The following is a 21,115-nucleotide window of genomic DNA, read 5'->3' as shown; positions in this document are numbered from 1 at the left end:
AAACACCTTTCTTTTTAGAAAATATCCCTGGGTCCCTAGAGGATTTTGATTTTGTGACTAAATGTGTAACACATCAGAGGACTTGATCTAAGTCTGAACGTCTGTGGAAGCTGCCTTAAGATTCTCCAGGAGATAGGCTTTGACTAAAGTGGGTCCTCTTCCAATTATTGATCTATTGCCTTTCATCTTGACAGTGCAGTCACTTGTTTCTAAGTTATATATCCTTTTCCACATCTTTCTCTTTTCGAGATGGAGATCCACTTTAATGTCTGAGCTCAGGCTAACTCTCTCTTGGCACAAACTAGGAAATTATCCTTTTTGGCAAAATCTCAATACTTTTGATACACTAGAGCCAACTAGGTAATTTAGAAGTTACATAATAACTTTCAGAGGTTTTTGTCCATGCCAATCTTGGTGATTTCCAAGCTGATCAAGATGAAAAGAAAGCTTTTATGAATTCTAGTATGTGAGGTTTACATGGCATAATTATCTTAAATGGAGGCTCTAAGGTCATGAGCTTCCCAAGTTGGGGAATATAGAACCTGATGCACCACCAATCATAAACGTGCCCATTACTTGATGTATCATAAGAAAAGAAAGCTTCTAACTATTATTCTAAGATGCTATCAATTATAGTACAGCCAATTTCGGAATGTTAAAATGTGAGGGGGAAAAGTGTATCTTAGAATCAATGAAATAGGATAGTTTCCATGAGCCATTGGGCCGTGTGCTAATATATTCTTTATTTAGGTCTTGAAATTAATAATTCTCAGCTCACAACGTGAGATGAACAATTCTTCACACAGATCTAAATTTCAGTCTGGAGATTTGAGGATCAAATGTGCTTATTTGGAAATGTCCTTTTTTTCCCCTGAGTCCTCTTAAAGAATTTCCTTATCAGTTTTCCATCTTAATGAAATTGCTGTTTCTGAAAAAAAGAGAAAGAGAAAGGCATTCTGACTTAGATGTGAAAGTAGTGCCCTTCAGGCAGTTTCCTTTAGGTTAGGGTGAGTAGTTTACTGGCTTTGATGAGATGGCTCATGGTGATATTAACTTATCTTGTGTAGTGCCTGGTACAGAAGATACTTCCTAAATCTTTGTGGCATCTAATCTTGATGTTGAGAATGCTTTCTAAATGCAAGTGACCCAAATGCATTTTATTAGGTAATTCTTTGTACCCCAAGGTTTACATCTTTTCCACTTGTTATCCTAAATAATAGAATTCCATTCAAGGCTCGCTGATAGCATTCCTCTAAAGAGAGAAGTGACCCGTGTATTTTTGGCATATTATTTCATACCACATAGTGGAAAATCAAGGTTCAAGTATGTCTCTGTTAATAGCAGGTATAGCATAACACAGAGTGAAAAGAAGAGGTAACCAGAGTAGGTCCCTGTGTAACTGTTCTTGTCATAGTTATCTAGCTGACCTTAGCTCTTCTCCTAAAATGTGAGATTAGGACACTGAACTTTTTATGGTCCTATATGAAGCAGCTTCAGTGCTGCTATTATGCCCTTTATCGGATACGTCTCTGTCATAACCATGTTGTGGTTGTGTATTTAGACACTGAGACAGTTATTTTAGTTTTCTCTCTCTTTTTCATTAAAAAGACTGTTTGATTTAACAAACCGGTTATTATGGCAGACTGGTCCCGTTAATCTTAGTCACTAGCATCATTGCAGATTTGTAGCTCCTTCCTGTTAATAAAGGTTTATATTTATGCACTACTAGATCAGGAGAGCAAAACATAAATATACTGGGAATGTGAGGAATGTCTAAAACAAGATACAAAATATTGCTTAATTGGGTGACTATAATTTTATTTCCTTCACTGCTTTTACATAATATCAGCCATAGTTCATGTTACCTTCTAGAGAGCTGAGTGGTTCTTTAAATGTAAAATAGACGTTTACCACTAGAATTCTGAATTTAATCTTGTAATAATGAAGGTAAGTAACATAACTAGATTTAATGGAGAGGCAAATCTAAATAATATTATACATGTAGTCCAATTTCAGTTATTTGAATTTTCTAGCATATCAAGTGTGATGGACTTTCATTCAAAGCCCCAGTATTGAAAAGTATTTTTCAAGTTTATTCAGGTAGAATTCTCAAGGGTCATATTTTCCATTCAGTGCAATTATTTCTGATGCTTCTTAGTAGTTACTGGGAAATTACCCAGAGTAATAGTTTGTATTTAGTTAGTTAATCTTATTTGTGATTTATAATGAGATACTTGATCACTCTAGTTAAATGAAAAGTTACATTGAACTAGCTTGTAATCACATTCTTGTTTGTGACCTTGGACGTAAGAATACCATATTATTAAATGCAAGTTTTTTTAAAACTTCTTAAGTCAAATGTCACATAGGAACCTCAGAGACTAGCTGGAGCAACAGTCTAGTGTGATCCTATGTTCTGTCCTCATATGCTTTCAGACGGGCCTTAGGAATGCTGTATCCCAGAAGCATTCTACAGAAGTATCTACACTGCTGGGTAGAATGGAGACCTTTTCTCCCCAGGGCAGATCCACTGGCATTCAAATCGCTAGGCACAATGAAGGGGAAGGATCTACATTACACATCTGTCTCCAAGTTTAGCTCACCTGGAGAGTTTTGCTTGTTTTTATCTTACAGATTCCCTATGCAGCAAGCTTGATCAGGAAGGAAAAGCTTGGTGCCCATCTCAGCAAAAGCTAAAAGGTGAGCTCACCAGAGAAAACTCTCTGAGCTGCTTGCTGTGTTCCTCACCTGATGTACTGGATGCACCCTAGCACCAGGGCTGGGTGGTGCTGCCTCCCGTGTTTAAGCTGATACACTGTTGAACTTCATTCTGGGCCTGGGACTTCTTAATAAAAAGCTAAGTGCATCTTACAAATTCTGTGGAGATTTTCTAAAGCTAAGGAAATTCTCAACTCAGTCTTGCACATGTGATCTTTTTTGAGGTTTTCTGTTTCTGAGGTTTTCTGCTCCTTCTGGTTCCTCCTAACACCCCGATTCCCAGTACGCTGAAGGAAATCAGAATGTCTAAAGCCGTGCTTATTATGTTTCCTCTTCTTTGCTCAAATTCTTGCTGAAGTACAGCTTTCAGTGAGTTACTGGCAGATGGTGCTGTGAATAACTGCAGGCAACATAGACCCTTGAGAACTTCTGCGGGTTTAATCATTCATTCTTTTATAAAACAGACCTTGTTTCTCTACAGATGAAGCCAGATCCAATGTCACATATCTGGCAACAATTTAAAAGACAAGGATTCTGGACACCTAGGCGAAAGAAGACAGTAAAAATTCAATGACTATATTCAGTTCGGTTCAGTTCAGTAGCTCAGTCGTGTCCGACTCTTTGCGACCCCATGAACTGCAGCATGCCAGGCCTCCCTGGCCATCACCAACTCCTGGAGTTTACCCAAACTCATGTCCATTGAGTCGGTGATGCCATCCAACCATCTCATCCTTTGTTGTCTCCTTCTCCTCCTGCCCTCAATCTTTCCCAGCATCAGAATCTTTTCCAATGAGTCAGCTCTTCGCATCAGGTGGCCAAAGTATTGGAGTTTCAGCTTCATCATCAGTCCTTCCTATGAACACCCAAGACTGATCTCCTTTAGGATGGACTGGTTGGATCTCCTTGCAGTCCAAGGGACTCTCAAGAGTCTTCTCCAACACCACAGTTCAAAATATTCAGAATATAACTAAACATTTCAAAAACAACTTTTTATGATATAGAAGAAGATATATATAATTATTAGAACTGAAGGAATGCAAAGTTAGGACGCTGCTGTCTTTGCAGCAATAATTAAACTGACCTAGCAGCTAGAACAGCTAAATCAGTGAACAACTCAGATGTCAGAGGTGGTGTTTGTGCATGCTTATGGCCAACTAGGATTGTGGTCATTTATCAATTTTATTCATTCCCATCAGAATGATTCTAGCCACTCCTTCCCTCTGGAACCTATTTTCAACTCATTAGAATTTATTGGCAAAAAAATAAATAAATTCTATGCAATGCAGGTTCATGGTTCCTTTTCCTTCCTTCATGTTTCTCTTCTGCCTGTCACAGGCTTCCTCTACTATGTACACATGACAGTTCTGCTTCTCGCCGTCATCTTGATTAGTGATGCCATGCATGCTAAGTGGCTTCAGTGGGGTCCGACTGTTTGTGACCTTGTGGACTGTGGCACACAAAGCTATTCTGTCCAGGGGATTCTCCAGGCAAAAATACTGGAGTGGGTTGCCATGCCCTCCTCCAGGGGATCTTCCCGACCCAGGGATCGAACCCCACGTCTCTTACATCTCCTGCATTGGCAGGTGGGTTCTTTACCACCAGCACCGTCTGGGAAGCCCCTTATTAGTGATAATCTTCAGTATTTGTCTTAAACAATTGTATGTATGTCACATTTCATTAGGAGCTCAAAATTCTTTCCAAGACAGTCTCTCATTCATATGCTTTCCTTTAATTTTATGCACAGGGAACTGAGGTACGGTGAAGAGAGATACGATCACCGTACCTCAGTTCCCTGTTGCAAAACCAGGAAGAGATTCTAGGCCTCCTGACTTTAAGTGCAGTATCTGCTTAGTCCTTATACAGTGACTTCTGTGAGCAGATGTTTAGCAACAGTGTTGCTTGGATAATAAGTCATTCTGTTTTCAGACACCCAGATATTGTCATTCTCTTTCCATCTCCATGAAGTCATACACTTACACAAATGCACCTGTGAGTTTGGCTTCATTCTGTACTGCTACTGCTAAGTCACTTCAGTCGTGTCCGACTCTGTGCGACCCCATAGACGGAAGCCCACCAGGCTCCCCCGTCCCTGGGATTCTCCAGGCAAGAACACTGGAGTGGGTTGCCATTTCCTTCTCCAATGTGTGAAAGTGAAAAGTGAAAGTGAAGTCGCTCAGTCGTGTCCAGCCCTTAGCGACCCCACGGACTGCAGCCAACCAGGCTCCTCCATCCATGGGATTTTCTAGGCAATAGTACTGGAGTGGCTTGCCATTGCCTTCTCCGTCATTCTGTACATTCAGGTATTTTTCTTAAGTCTGAAGTTGATTTGAGGTGCTTTCTTTCTCAATTTTATAGACCAGGTTTGTCCCAGCAGTGTGAAATAAATAATTTTAGGACATTAAGTCTAATAAATCTTACTGCAGGATGTCAAGGTAATCAGAGCAAGAATCATCCAAATGAATACTGATAAACCCATATATATAAAAGTTTGAAAATGTCAAACTACTTTTCTTTCAAATCAAAGAGTATATACTGGGATGTGTTTTTTAAGTAGCCTGTTTATTGAAGTATAGCATATTCACCAAAGCCTATAAATCACCAAGTTATACAAGTCGTGAAGTCAAGAACTCAAAACTCAGTGAACTCACTTGGATTCTAGCACCTTGTGCCTCTTTCCAGTTACTCCCCTGACCTCAGAAGACTGGTTTTGCTTGTTTTTGAACTTTAGTAAAGGACATTATAGAGAACATTCTCTTGTATCTGGCTTTTTTCACTCCACCTTTCTAATACATCCATTGGAGTGTAGTTGGATTTATACTTAGGACTTCAATAAACTCTTTTTACCCGTCCACTTCCCCAACTCATCTTCTCTACTTGTCGCACGTGAGCTGCCCTCCACCTGCAAAATGAAGACTTACCACCCAGAAACCATGCCTTTGATGATGGAATAGTGTACAGCGAGGTGGAAAAAAAAAAAAAAAGATTGATTTGTGTTTAGTAAGTAATGCTTCCTCCATGCTGATTTTGTTTCCATTCTTGCAGACAACAGGGATTTCTCTAAGTAGACCCTGGTGCTTTCAGAAGATTAGTGGTTACTTAAATGCTGAGCTAAATCAGCCAAGCAGAGAATCACAACCATATTGTTAGAGGCAGTATTTGATTCTCAACATGCCAAGCCTGCAAGGAATTACCCCAGGAGAGATGACAAAATAAAAATCATTACACCAAGGGAGATAGACAAATTCTGTCTTGCTGAGTGACCACAGGTTTCCAAATTAGGGACTGATGCATTAATGTCTTATGCAAGAGTGACCCTTAAGGTAGTATGCTGTGTTCTTGCCACCCAGTGGATTCCAGTGTGACTGTTAAGAGGAGGAAGCTTTTCAAAACCACAGGCAGTCCACTTAATAAGCTGAGCAAGTACTGCCACATATCAGTGCTCTACAAATCTTGTTTGTCCTGCATTAGGACACCAGAAATTCCATGTCAGATCAAAATAAAAGTCCACCCATACCAAGGGACTTAACTGTGCAGTTCCATTAGAAGAGCCAAACTGCTGTTTTTAACAATACCAACCTCAAATTTTAGGTGTATACGCTGAATAACTCTTAATTTTCCCTTGATAACTCCTTACAGATACATTATCCATGGATTCATCGAAACCTTTCTTCAACCTAGGCATAGCCCCCTTTGGGGCAATGAATTCTATTTGTTTAGCTACCAGCTGTGTAAACTGTAGTTTATTTTATTTATCTTTAAACTACCTCCTGAAACAAGCCCTTGTAGATTAGACATTGTACTGTTCTGTGCATTCGCTTTATCGTGAGCTCATAAGTACAGTGGAAGTGATTTGAAAAATATTGCAACATGTTGTGCACATTATCCTTTCATCTGGAACTGTTTTTAACACCAGAATTATTCCTGATGGTCTTCCTTACCTTCAGTCACTAATGTGCCCCAGTTCCTACACAGCCGTTACAATGTAATGTGTGTGAAACCTACATTCCAAACAAAAATGTCATGATGTTAACACCAATTTAATATTACTTTACATTCTTTTTTCCCAAACTCCGTTTAACATTATACAAATGTCATCCCTGTGACTCAGTGAAACACTTGTGTCTTTCACAGAGAACAGGATCATTTTTTACAAGTAAAAAGTGAATCATAGGTATGGCTCATTCATAGTCATACAGAAACTTGCGGAATGAGCTGGAAATAATAACTGGCATTCACTGAGCACTAACCATGCCAGATACTTGGTCAAATTCTTTGCCACATTCTCTCTTTTGATCCTTACAACCCTTAATGGTTGATCCTATTACTGTCTCCATTTCATACATGAGATCACAGAGGGTCAGTGAGGTCACTTAGCTAGCAAGTGACAAACCCCGGATTCAGTACAGGTCTGTTTGACTCTAAGCCCCTTCTCTGTCTTTCCAGGATCATTGGGCTGGTTTTGAAAGAGTCTGGCTTCTAAATCTGACACTACTCCCCTATGTCATCTTAAGTAATTTCATGTACTATCTTTGAGGCTTATTCTTATCTATGAAATGTGGATGGCCAAACCTGATCAAAACCTCCATCAGTTCTAAATGTTGACTATCACTCTTGAATGCCAGTCTTCTGCCAAATTCTCTCTTCTTTCCCACAAACGAGCTGCTTTTATTAAAGTCTGTTCAAAACCGTAGATAATACCCAAGGGTAAAACCCACCTACTTTTGGCCTTCTGTCTGCATTTTTCTTCATCACTGATTGCTTCTTTACACCCTTCTAGAGAGTTTGAACGGAGAAGGCAATGGCAAGCCACTCCAGTACTCTTGCCTAGAAAATCCCATGGATGGAGCAGCCTGGTAGGCTGCAGTCCGTGGGGTCGCTAAGGGTCGGACACGACTGAGTGACTTCACTTTCATTTTTCACTTTCACACATTGGAGAAGGAAGTGGCAACCCACTCCAGTGTTCTTGCCTGGAGAATCCCAGGGACAGGGGAGCCTGGTGGGCTTCCGTCTATGGGGTCACACAGAGTCGTACATGACTGAAGTGACTTAGCAGCAGCAGCAGCAGCAGAGAGTTTGAAAATATGATTTTTACCCCCTATGCTGACAATATCTAGCTCTTTGGTAAACTCCTGTCATTTTTACTGCACTTCTGGGATAACTGCTATTTATAAATGTCAAGAAAAGGGCCTTGAAAGGGTGTGGAGGAATTATAATTGAACACTTTGTGTTTTCCTTTTGTAACAATAAAAAATAAAGGGTGGGGCTGGGTAGTATGTCTTTATCTCTCCTCTGATATCAAAGAAAAGAGTCTCCATTGAGGATGAGAGCGTGCTACCGTATTTCTGTGTGTGTGTGTGTGTGTGCACGTGTGTGCTCAGGAGCTCGGTTGTGTCTAAGCACTTTATGTCAACTATTTTATCTTCAAAACAACCTATTGAGAGAAGTACTGCTACTCTCCTCATTCTGCAGCTGAGCAGACCAAAATGCAGAGATGAGTCAGTTGTGTGGTCTCACTGCTAACAAGCGGCAAGATTTGAACCAGGTTGCCCACACTTCATCCACTCTCCTCTGACTTGTAACCTGAAATCTTGACTTAATTCACATCTTCCATTATCAGTTATAAATACGCAATTAATAAACCGATCCAGTGGTCCCACTGATGTTGAATGGCAAAACGTCCAGTCATACCTCTAGAGCTGCCCTAATACCCAGGACAAGAAAAACAGATATAACTTGGACCATCCAGCCAAAGCCAGCAGGGCACCAGTGCCTGTAACTCTGTCTGCCCCTTTACCACAGGCTCTCTGTCTTAATGTTTGCTCACAACAAATCGGAGCCTCTGGAAGCCAGCAAAATGACCTTACTGTGAAGTAAGGGTAGCAAACCGGCAGGCTCTGATGTAATAGTTCTAGTTTGACTCAGTGTCAACAGAAATGCATAATCTAAGGTAGCAGGCAAACACATGGGGAAAGGAAGATGCTTTCATGGTCACTGTTTAAACATTTTTATCAAAACTGTACTAAACATGTCTCCTTTTAAGGATATACTGAATATTACTTTAAATGTTTTAAAATGATCTGATTGTATCATACTGAGGTTGTCATCCTGTGCTTTTTTTCTTATTCCAGGTACACAGAACCACTTCCTCTTGTGCTTTTGTAAGATACAACCTGCCCCTGAGCACTTCGGACCCGCACAGAGACTGCAAATGGAAAGGGCTTGGGAATCAGATACAAAATCAGGTTCGGGAGAACCCAAGGACAAGTGACCTCAAAGCAGCGTGGACAACCATGTAAAATAGACTGTAGCGGCCATTCACTAGTGGGGGGAGGGGGGAGCCAACCAGAGCAGTCAATGCTTGTCTCATCTTTTGGTGGAACCAAAGTTCGAGTCTGTGTTTTTAAAGGCCAACCGAACCCAGAGCGTGGGAGTGCTGTTAGCCAACCGGTGTGGGAAACCCATGGACAGTCCTGGGGGATCTCGGTGCTGCACAGCTGGAGACAGCAGCTCTACAAGACTGCCGTTTACCTCTGAAGAAGTGATTCTTGGTAAAAAGACAACACGAGACCTGTCCTAGGAGCGGGGATCATGTTTCAGCAGCTAGGATGCTATCAGCCGTACGAACCTGCTTTTCCTAGCAAACTGGACCGACTTGTGTGTGGCCCCTTCCTCTCTGGTACTTTGCCTGCAGTATGAATGAAGATTGTATTCCTCTGGAAATATTTTACAGTCTAATATTGAGTGTAATTAAGAATATAATCATGTTATCAAAAATGGTATTTAACTCTGTTGTAGTTTCTTTAAGATTCATGTGGATAAAAAGTCTATAATAAAAAAACTATGAAGTAAAGGTTGTGTTCATGTAGTTATAAACATCTGCTTAGGAGCAACACTAATACTTTTTAGAATTATTTTGGCTTAAAATGTTTGAATACATTGTTTTTATAAATGGAATTCCTTCAGAAATGGTTATTAAAGTCTAAATCAGCCTTTGGCCATTGTCAGCAGTTGGAGTCCTCCCCATCATGATGGTATCTTTTTCGTGGATAAGGAAAGGTTCTAAATTTTGGCTGTGTCTTCTAACAGTATTGTTGAGGGGGTCGGTAGTGTGCCTTTCTCCTTACTGTGATATTGAATCAAAGCCCGTGAGATAATTTTATGCTAAAAATTCTGCCTCTCAGATGAAAGAGATAGGCCAAAATGGTGACCCTCTGGAGCCAGGATTTCTAAAGTAATTCTGAGTTGAATGGAAGTCTACTGTGGATGCTCTCCTTCCCTGGAATTGCTAAAGACCATCCTAACTAAAGAGGCATCTCACCAATGGCATCCCTTGACAGATTTCAGATGATGTTTAAAATGCATTGCCATGATATTTAATACTTATCCCCCACCGTCTTCATTATCGTGAACTATCAGTACAAGTTTCACAATTAGCCCACCCTTGAGATAAACTTTCTTATCCTTAGCTGCCACATTAAGAAATCAAAGGAGGGATACTCATTAGTGATTTTCTTCCCAGCCCATGAAGGATGGGAAGCTGGATCACAGAAGGGATATAAACAAAGTCTTGGGGTCTGAGGACAGGTCCCCAGTGACACTAGGAAAAAACAACGTGAAGACCCTGCAGCTGACCGCAGAGAGGAGGTTGTTCTTCCAGGAGCCGGGGCATGGGGCTCACAGAGCCTTTCGGACATGACACACATTTCTGAAACTGGCACCCATGCTTGGCACAAGGAGAGAAGCTGGTTGGTCAAGATGATGGAAATTTTTCCCCTACAGAAGCTTTAGATTACACGTAGGGATGGAAGCCTAGCATCCTTAGCTTTGTACCCTAAGCCAATGACACCGGAAGTGACAGAAAATAACCAGGAAAGGCACAGACCTGGCTTCATGACCAGCCACCAGGGGACAGCAGAGGTCATCTTCTGCAGAAACTAAGGGACCAGATAACTTTTCAGAGTAAGAGCAGAAGCTCAAGAGGAGAAATAACTAAAGATTTGCAGATGAATTTAAAGTCTTTTTCTTAAGCTGCCATGTAATCAAGGTGGGCCACAGTATACAGGGTTGCAAAGAGTTGGATGCGACTGAAGTGACTTAGCACGCACTCAAGCCTGAAATGTCATTTTTTTCTTTCCAGTTGCAGCTTTATTTGTCTGAGTTATTAGTGCTAAAATACCAGCAAATGATCTTGCAGCAAAAGAAAAATTAGAACCAGATAATTTAAAATATGTCTGAGAGCCTAGACACAGCCCTGAATTGAGTTAATGGTCAAGCTCAGAGTAGGAGACCATTGACCTCTGCTGCTAGAATGCTGAAACTACATTAGTGCCTTGTGGATCTCCAGCTAAATTCCAGGTTCCATGGAAGCCCAGTTCTGCGTCTTTCCTTGAGTGCTGGAGGCTCCTGTTTCCTTTTTCTCGTGGCCTCAGAGTCCCCCCATCTTTCAAAGTTGTTTTTTAAATCAGACTGATTCTATTCCTCACAAACACTGGTGCTTTCAATCCTCCATCCAACTCTGAAGTTATGCACCAAAATCTTCAAAAGGAAATCCAGCATATAATATGGAAACATCAGTAACCCATTTATTTTTCATTGAGCAGAGTAAATGCCTCCTCTCTGTTCTAGCGCTGTATCCTAGCAATGCTTGATGCTTCTAAGTTGGAACAAAAAGAATTTGTCCCTAAAACCAGATGTGATTGTGTTATCTGAGTTGCCTTGTGGAAACAGACAGAACATCCATCTAGAACACCACACAGGGCTAAAAATAAAGCTACCCTCCAGAAGGACAAATAAAATCCTTGGCTCCACGAAATGACAGCCAAAAAACACTGTATTCTTTACTTCAACTATTTTATCATTCCAAGGTTAGCCCACATATTAGCGCATGTAGAATATGAGCATTGCAAAGAAAAGTTCTGTTTTAATTCCAAATGAAATTATAAGATCAGAAAGGGCAAGAGCAAATCAAAGTAGAAGTCCCAGCCCATTCTACTGGGATAGACTAGACAGTGCAGACTGATGCTTTTGATCCTCAGAATGCCTGAGAATTGCTCATCTATTTGCCACAGGCAAGGAGAATGGGACATCATATCCCAATTTCCTTAAATTGTGCAAGAAGTATAGCCTCAGCTCTGGAAAATAGACAAGAATTCTCTCCTAGCTACAGGGGATATAAATGAGCAGAGAGGAACACTTACATTTATGGATAAGGGTTTAAAGCAGCCTTGGTCAGCAGTGAGGAAGGTCAGAGATGAGGAAAACCAGTCATTCTAAGGACAGGTAACCACGTCATTCATTGAGGTGAAAGTGTTAGTTGCTCAGTCACGTCTGACATTTTGCTATCCCTGAATTGCAGCCTGCCAGCCTCTTCTGTTCATGGAATTCCCCGGGCAAGAATACTGGAGTAGGTAGTCATGCTCTTCTCCAGGGGATCTTCCCCACCCAGGGGTCAAACCTGGGTCTCCCACGCTGCAGGTACTTCCAGCCAATTTCAGGCCAGATGAAGAGAGCTCCTTTGTCTCGCTCTACAAAGTTGAGTGCACAAAGCTCAAGTGTGACCATCTTATAAGATTCCCCATACACAACTTATATCACAGTTTGCAATTATACACTCTTTCTGGGGAGGTGTACACCGTAAACTATATAAGGGCAGGGAAGGTTTGTTTCAGCTCACCACCATCTCCCTAGTGCTGAGAATAGTCTCTGGCATGCAGTAGCGATACAAAACATTCTTTGCTGAACAAGTTGAGTGAATCTCATTTATTTCATTTGGGCCACTCATAAGAGTTGCTCATTTCACTGATACTACTTTAAACTCAAAGAATTTTGACACTTCATTTGGTTTCAGATGCCTCTATGTGGCAAATTGCTGGTTGCTCTCCAACAGACTATTCTCAGACGCAATACACCTTGATAAAAGACTACCTTTCCCAGCTTACATGCTGTCAGATATGGCCAAGACGATGAAGGCAGAAATATGTGGAACTTTCAGGAGGGTCTCTTCAAAAGAGTTTGATTAGTTAGGCGCTGTTTCTCTTTCCTGATGTATGTAATGTGGAGGAAGCCTCGGAAGTCTTCTTGGACCATGAAGGTGATTTTTGAGGCAGAAGTTATATGCTAGTGTGGCACAGAAGGATAATAGAAACCTGGGTCCCTGACAACTACTGAGCCCCTACTCCAACTCTGGAGTGCCCAGTTCCAAGCTTCTTTTGTATTGGAGAGATGAGGTTCTATCTTGTTTAACCACTGCTATTTTAGATGTTCTGTTAACTCTGATTACAAAACCCTTTTCTCTATTTGGGAGCTCTTATCAGCCAACAGTAACACAACTTCCTGTTTGTGTGACAACTTTCCAATACGTATTTATTCTGGTTCCATCATTTTACCTTCTCATTAGCCCATTGATTTAGCTAAAGGAAGTCACAGGGTTTTGAAGTCTATTTAATTGCTGAGTAAAGTCTCAAATCCAGTTCTTATGACCATGGACAGCTTTTCCTACTCAATCTCTTGGCTCCATCATCACAGCTGAGCAGGGTTACAACCTGTCTGGTATCCCTGACCGCAATATAGACAGGTAAAGATAAGGGGGCCCTGATGCTGGGAAAGACTGAAGACAAAAGGAGAAGCGGGCAGCAGAGGGTGAGACGGTTGGATAGCATCACTGACTCAGCGGACATGAATTTGAACAAACTCAAACTGATAGTGAAGGACTGGGGCGCCTGGTGTGCTGCAGTCCAAGGGGTCACAGAGTCAGACATGACTTAGCGACTGAACAACAAAGTGGGGGAAGGGGCTGGACCTGAACTTGGTCTGCTCCCCAGAGTAGCACAGAAACTGGGCTGGGAAGGTACACTGTCGGAAAGGCGAGTAAAGCCGTGACCACGTACGTAGCCAGGACCCCACAAGGAACAGAGCTCCTCGGCACAGGCGTCTCTGGAGCAGGAGGCTAGTGACCATCATTACCCACGGTAACAGGCCCCTGCTACTGACTTGGCCCTCATGGGCAGATTTCAGCCTCAGGGAAACACACCACTGAGAACAAATAGTGTAGTGAGGGGCAAGCTCACCCCTTGGCTCTGGGATGTGCCAGGCAGAGAGAGATTTGGCTCAGGAACCCATACTGACACTGGTTCTCCTATTCAGAGGGCAGCAAGGTAAGCTTGGGATCAGATGGTAGCCCTGGGGCTCCAGACTTGGGCCATCACACGAGACTAGAAGAGAGCTAAAGCTTCCCAAGTGCCTCTTGACTCCAGGCTCTGAAGCAGTATTACGGCTTTGGGAGGGGTAATAGAAAGAGGGCGGGTTTGGAGCTGAGAAGGGATGGGAAGAACAATAAGAGCTGAAAATATTTTCTGCAAATTTCCAGACCAGGCCTAGTATACATGTAATTTAGAGGCAATAAAATCAAGTTACCTAAAGTAAATAATCATTCTGAAAATTCATAACTCGGTCCTAAATTAAGAACTTCCCTGAAAGCATTGGCAATGTCTGGAGTTTTCAAATAATAAAATTCATTCTTCTCATCCAACTTTTATATCATCTCACTATTAAGGACAGTGGCTTCCTGGATGATTGTTAATGATGGCTTTCTTTATTATATTTTAGACCATTTAGCAAAGTTTATTGATTTATACTTCCTTGTAATTAGTTGTAGTGATTAAAATAGCTTTTATGGCCCTCTAGAGATTGACTTTATAAAGAATCAACATTTCCCCCAAATCATGTGCTTTAAAAACATGGTTAAATACTCTTTGAATTCAATACTAAACCATCATTGGTGAAACTGTGATTTTATATGTAGTTGCTTTCTCATCCCTCTACTTATATGGCACTATCACCCAATTACTTGGCAGCCAGTAATAATAAAAGCAGCCAACTTTCAAGGAGTGATGACAATAAGCGGAACATTGTACTAAGTGTCTTAAAGCATTATTTCATTTAATCCTCTCAACAACCCTCTGAGGCAGAGACTACAGTTCTTAACTATTTAATTGAAACTGGAAGGAGTTAAGTCACTCAGCTGGTAAGTGGAAAATCAGAAATTTGAACCTTTCACCATTGTGACATTAAGCTCTGCTTTTAACCACTAAACTCCACTGCTTGTTGCCGAGTGACCCAAGCAAGACGCCCTGTTCACATGGGTGAATTGGGAGTCCCCTGACTGACACAATCTGAAGGGTGCTAAAGACCTCTCATAAACAAAAATATCTCCCCTCACCAACTTCACTTGAAGCTGAAATTCCACCAGTTAGCATGATTGACTTAGGTATTGTATGTTCCTAGAAAGATAAATACTCTAAGACAGTGCTACTTGAAGTATAATCTGTCACAGAACTAGAACAATAAAAATGAAAACACAGAAGTAAATCCTAGTGACCATGGGTTAGGCAACGGTTCCTTAATTATAATACTGAAAGCAGAAGAGACAAAAGAAAAATAGGTAAATTGGACTTCATCAAAATTACAAACTTTGGTGCTATAGATGATACCATCAAAAAAGCAAAAAGAGCTTAGAGAAAATGTTTGTAAATCATGTACCTGACAAGGGATTATCCGGAATATGTAAAGAATTCTTGGGAACTCCCTGGTGGTCCAATGGTTAGGTGCTTTCACTGCTGAAGCCCAGGTTCAATCCCTGGTCAGGGAAGTAAGGTCCCACAAGCCTCATTGAGCAGGAGAAAAAAAAGAAAACACTTACAACTAGATAATAAAAAGATAAATAACCCAAATAAGAAATGAGAAAAGATTTGAATATACATTTCTCCAGAAAAGATAAACAGACACCCAATAAACACACGAAAAGACACACAGCATTATGAGTCACCAGGCAAAGGCAAATCAATACCACAATGAACTCACTTCAACTCATTTCACCTCAAAATTCATTTCACATACAACCACTGTGAAAACAGCTTGGCAGTTCCTCAAAAAATTAAACATATAATTACCATATCATTCAGCAATTCCAATACCCAAAGGTATTGAAAACAACTATTTAATATTTGTATACGAGTGTGGTAAATACCTGCCGGAGCCTGCCGGCAAAGAGACCAAGTCCAGATTGCAACGACATAGAAGACTGAGAAAAGAATTAAGGAGTAAAGAATGGGATCGAGAGGACTGAATGCTCGTGAAGAAAATCAGTGACTTTATTGCACAAAGAAGGCCTGGTAAAAGTTTTATGACTCTTTTGAGGGGTGGCGAGACAGGGAACAGGACTTACAAGGCGTTCCCAGGGCCGACATTTGGGGCCTTGTTCAGGCCGGCTCCCCGCAGTAAATAGCAGCACTATTGACAATAGTTAAACTATAGAAACAACCCAAATGCCCATCAACATGTGAATGGATAAACAAAATGGGGTGGATACATACAGTGAAATATCGTTCAGCTGCAAGAAGAAATGAAATACTGACACATGCTACAGCATGGATGAGCCTTGTGAACATGCAAAATGAAAGAAACCAGGCAATAAAGGTCACAGAAAGCTGGATTCTATTTATGTGAAATGCTTGAAATAGGCAAACCCATAGCAGCAAAAAATGGATTGGTGGTTTCCAGGGCCATGGGGAAGGGAGAATTGGTAGAGACTGCATCTGCTGCATTGCATGCAGACTTTTTACTCGCTGTGTCACCTGGGAAGCCCGCTATGTAGAGTACATCATGCAAAATGCTGGGCTGGATGAGTCACAAGCTGGAATCAAGATTACCGGAAGAAATATCAACCTCAGATATGCAGATGGTACCACTCTAATAGCAGAAAGTGAAGAGGAACCAAACAGCCTCTTGATAAGGGTTAAAGAGGAGTGAAAAAGCTGGCTTGAAACTCAATATTCAAAAAACTAAGATCATGGCATCTGGTCCCATTCAATTCAGTTCAGTCGCTCAGTTGTGTCCGACTCTTTGCGACCCCAAGAACCACAGCACGCCAGGCCTCCCTGTCCATCACCAACTCCGGAGTTCACTCAAAGTCATGTCCACAGAGTCGGTGATGCCATCCAGCCATCTCATTCTCTGTTGTCCCCATCTCCTCCCACCCCCAATCCCTCCCAGCATCAGACTCTTTTCCAGTGAGTCAACTCGTCGCATGAGGAGGCCAAAGTACCGGAGTTTCAGCTTTAGCATCAGTCCTTCATTACTTCATGGCAAATAGAAGTGGAAACAGTAGAAAGTGACAGATTTTATTTTCTTGGACTCCAAAATCATTGCAGACAGTGACTGCAACCATGAAATTAGAAAACGCTTACTCCTTGAAAGAAAAGCTATGACAAACCTAGACAGCATACTAAAACACAGAGACACCACTTTGCCAACAAAAGTCAATAGAGTCAAAGCTATGGTTTTTCCAGTAGTCATTTACAAATGTGAGAGCTGGACCATGAAGAACGCTGAATGTCAAAGAATTAATGCTTTCAAATTGTGGTGCTAGAGAAGACTCCTGAGAGTCCCTTGGACAGCAAGGAGACAAACCAGTCAGTCCTAAAGGAAATCAGTCCTGAATATTCATTGAAAGGACTGATGCTGAATTTGAAGCTCCAATACTTTGGCCACCTGATACAAAGAGCTGACTTACTGGAAAAAACCCCTGATGCTGGGAAATATTGAGGGCATGAGAAGAAGTGGGTGACAGAGGATGAGATGGTTGGATGGCATCACCGACTCAATAGACATGTGTTTGAGCAAACTCCAGGAGATAGTGAAGGACAGGGAAGCCTGGCAGGCTGCATATCATGGGGTCGCAAAGAGTTAGACATGACTTAGCAACTGAGCAACAAGGGGCACAGAGAAGGGCTTCAGGTAGAAGCCCTGACATTAGGGGGGCTCCTCAAAGGCCGCTGGGCTCCAGAGGCTCCTAGTCATGCTTGAGGGTGAGCCTTTTGAAGAGATTTTCGCCCAGCCCCAGCCTGGGGACCAGCCAGCCATCTTCTAGGAAGTGTCTCTCCAGGAAGACACAGAGGTAGGGGTCTGTGAGGGCAGAACCCAGGCCATGCAGATCCAGAAGGGCTGAGTCAGGTTCTTCTCCTCGAGAAGGGTGGCTTCCATAGCATCCTGGGTTTTCCTGACTCATCTTGAGATGGCTTCTGCATGTCCTGGAAATGGGTGCAGCTGCAATGCCAGTTTTGCATTTTCAAGAGACGCTGGGCCCTCTCTTGCTTCTCCTCAGCCAATTCACTGAAGTGGCCTGTGTCCTCCCGAGCTTCATTGTTGTGGTCAAAATAGAAGGCCAGAGAGAGGTAGGTGTAGGAGGCCAGCAGATGTGTGTTGACCAGGCAGATGACGGTGGCCTCCACCTCAGTGGAATAATTCTGACGATTCTGGGAGCTTATGGTTGATCACTAATAAGAAGCTACGCTCACAAAATGGTGTTTGCTGGTCTTGGTAATCGGGGAGAGTTGAGCAGCTGATTCTGCGGGCTGTGACTGAAAAATGATTGGAGGGTGGTTGGAGGCTGGTGTAAAGGTGAGGGGGTGGGGGTCCCTGGGTCTATTCCATCCAAACATTACCAAAGCAAGAGACGCATCTATGGAACTGCTGAGCTCAGTGACGAGACAACTATTTTATAAACACATTTTAAAAATCCCAGAATTTGAATGTTTTTGGAAGTAAGGAGATCAGAGGAACAATTCTTTTTAAGGATATAATCTGCTGTTATCAGCTTAGTCTACAAGCCTGGATATTTGAAAAGTAATGAATCAGATAACCTGGTACAAATATTGTACACTGTATTTTAAGCTGCTTTTGCTAGATCTAGAGATTTTGGGGACTGAAGGAGCCCTAGAGATCATAATCGCCTAATTTTATAGGTGATATAACAAAGGCCCAGAGAGGTTAACCTGATTCTTTTGACAATAAAAGAATCAGATCATGTGAGTTGTAACCCAGTGGTAGGGACAGAGAGGGGTGACTGTGAGATGCTTTTCTCTTACCTCCACTTCATCCATCCCCTAATTTCCAGTCATCTCTCTCTCCCCTCTCTTCAGTAAGCAATAATCTAGTAAAAAAAAAAAACAAAACTGCAAGTCACCACTCAACCAAAACTTCCAGACAAGGCCCCCATGTTCCCCTCCTGCTACCCAGCCCAGGATAGAAAACCTGGAGTGGTCACTCTCCACTTACAAGAACGACCTTCCATCTCTATCATTAGTGTCTAGAGCTTTGTGGACCTTGAAAAACTGGAGGATTTGTTGGCATCCTGTTGTGTCTTTTATTCCCTTTAATTTATCTTCCTGTGTTTGTCCCTACCTGATTTGCACTTAAGGCCGATTTTGGAGACAGTGCTTATGTATATCTGTGGGAAACGATACATCTCTTCTTCCTTGCAGGCACTAACTGGTTGGCCCATTTAAGCTTAATTTCTTCTTGGGAGTTTAACTAATTATTCGTGGTTTTGGCTAGAATCTCTTCCAGCAGCTGCAACACACAGGCTTCCAAAATCCTTTCTGGGCCTAATGTGCTGCTTTCCCCTTTTTAAAGGGGAAACTGAGAAGTTCAGGAAATGATTACTTGGCATGTGTGTGCTATGTGCTAAGTCACTTCAGTTGTGTCCGACTCTGGCGGTCAGTGTGAATGTTGATTAGGCCAGCTGTGTCTATTAGATAAAACGATCAAAATTAGAATTCTTCCTTCATACAGAGACTGAGAGACAGAGGGCCTATCGTTCCTGGTGATTGCATTTTATTTTTCATTTAATTTTATTTTTTAAAGGTCAATTTCTTATCTTTTTTCCCTTTATTTAGTTAGTTTTGGCTGCACTGGGTCCTCGTTGCTGTGCACAGGCTCTCTCTAGTTGCAGTGAGCAGGGGCTACTCATTGTTTCAGGGTGCCGCCTTCTCATTGGGATGGCTTCGCTTGCTGTGGAGGGCAGATTCCAGGCACAAGAGCTCAGTAGTTGTGAAGTCCAGACTTAGCTGTTGCATGGCACGTGGAATCTTCCCTGACCAGGGATCGACCGGTGTGCCCTACACTGGCAGGTGGATTCTTAACCACTGGACTATCAGGAAAGTCCTGGTGATTACATTTTAAAGGAATGGCTTTCAGGTCCTTGAGTAAGACACCCTTGAACAGTAGGAGATACATATATATCTCAAAGGGATAGAGGAAGGACTCACAATCATAAATCCACTTTCATAAGTGCTCTAAGAAGGTGTGGTTAGGGGCCTATTTTCAAAATTTACAAAGAGTAAATTTTGGGGGGAGCCTTGAACTTTCTCAGGCAGGCACTTTAAGGGGGGGCTAGGGACTTCCGTGGTGGCTACGCCTGCTAATGCAGAAGACGCAGGTTTGATCCCTGGTTTGGGAAGATCCCCTGAAGAAGGAAATGGCAACAACTCCAGTATTCTTGCCTGGGAAATCCCATGGACCGAGGAGCCTGGTATGCTACATGACCTACATGACCATGGGGTCACAAAAGAGTTGGACACAACTTAGCAACTAAACAATAACAAGGGATTGAATTGAGCTGTTAGAAACTAAGTCTTTTAATATGTGGATAGGGAGTTGAGTGAAATCATTTGTGTTGAGAATCTGTAGTTTTTACAGGCCAAGGTTGAGTCTGATTAAGGAGAGAATGTTTCTCATCCAGTAATTTTAAGGTCAGACCACCCAAGATGGCTGTTCTCTTTCTCTCTGTAACCCGCTGCTCCACCAGGACCTGCTTCACCTACACCCTACACTCATGACTGACCCACCCACACATTTGCCCCAACCCCAGCCAGTGATTGTTCTTGTTGAAGGGGCAGTGAAGGGCATGCCCCTCTGCTGGTTTCCCTGGTAACCAATCAGCCAAGGTGACAGCCAATTGCTCTGTAACTGGTAATCCCCCCATCCCCAACCACCAACCCCATCATTCCCCAGGAATGAAGGTTGCTGCCATATCTTGCCCACCTTAGGGTGTCACTCCAGGGCCTTGCTTTTGACAGTAAGTATTCCTGCTCCTGCCCCCTCATCCATTAAATCATTATTCCAGTTGCTGACTCCTGGGTTTTCCTTTGGTCTTGAACTCGGGCAAGCACAGGTCTTGGAGGCATGTGGGGTGCAACTCAACCCATATTATTTCAGTTAAATTTTTATAAAAACTTTTATTTGCCTTTTTCATCTGTAAAATAGGAATTACCTATTAACATCTCATACAGCACTTGGGAGCATCTAGTACAGCGCTGTCCAACGGAAGTATTGGACAAGCCCCCATGTCACTATCAATAACCTCATTGCCACATTAAAAAAAATAGAAATAAACAGTAAAAATTAATGTTTGCATTTTATTTACCTAATATAATCAAAACATTTCAATATGTAATCAATATTTTTAAATTATTGGGAGATTTTACGTTCTGTTTTCGTTCTGTGTATTTTACATTTACAACACCTCCGTTAGGGCCAGACACAATTCAAATGTTCAGTA

General features: G+C 42.0%; 1 protein-coding gene across 1 annotated transcript in view; it reads left to right on the top strand.

Annotated features, from left to right (window-relative positions):
• The window catches only part of SKOR2 (SKI family transcriptional corepressor 2), a 43,076-nt gene extending 33,681 nt beyond the window's left edge, over positions 1 to 9,395 (top strand). The window contains exons 7-8 of the mRNA XM_055416827.2: positions 2,635 to 2,700; positions 8,847 to 9,395. Of these exons, the coding sequence (XP_055272802.2) occupies positions 2,635 to 2,697 (63 nt within the window). The 3' untranslated portion in view covers positions 2,698 to 2,700; positions 8,847 to 9,395. The remainder of the gene's footprint in view (positions 1 to 2,634; positions 2,701 to 8,846) is intronic.
• The last annotated feature ends 11,720 nt before the right edge of the window (positions 9,396 to 21,115 follow it).

The sequence above is a fragment of the Moschus berezovskii genome, chromosome 28 (assembly GCF_049115385.1).
Source record: "Moschus berezovskii isolate FMDL1 chromosome 28, NW_MosBer_1.0, whole genome shotgun sequence".
Lineage (NCBI taxonomy): Eukaryota > Metazoa > Chordata > Mammalia > Artiodactyla > Moschidae > Moschus > Moschus berezovskii.
This window is presented reverse-complemented; position numbering and strand designations above follow the sequence as displayed.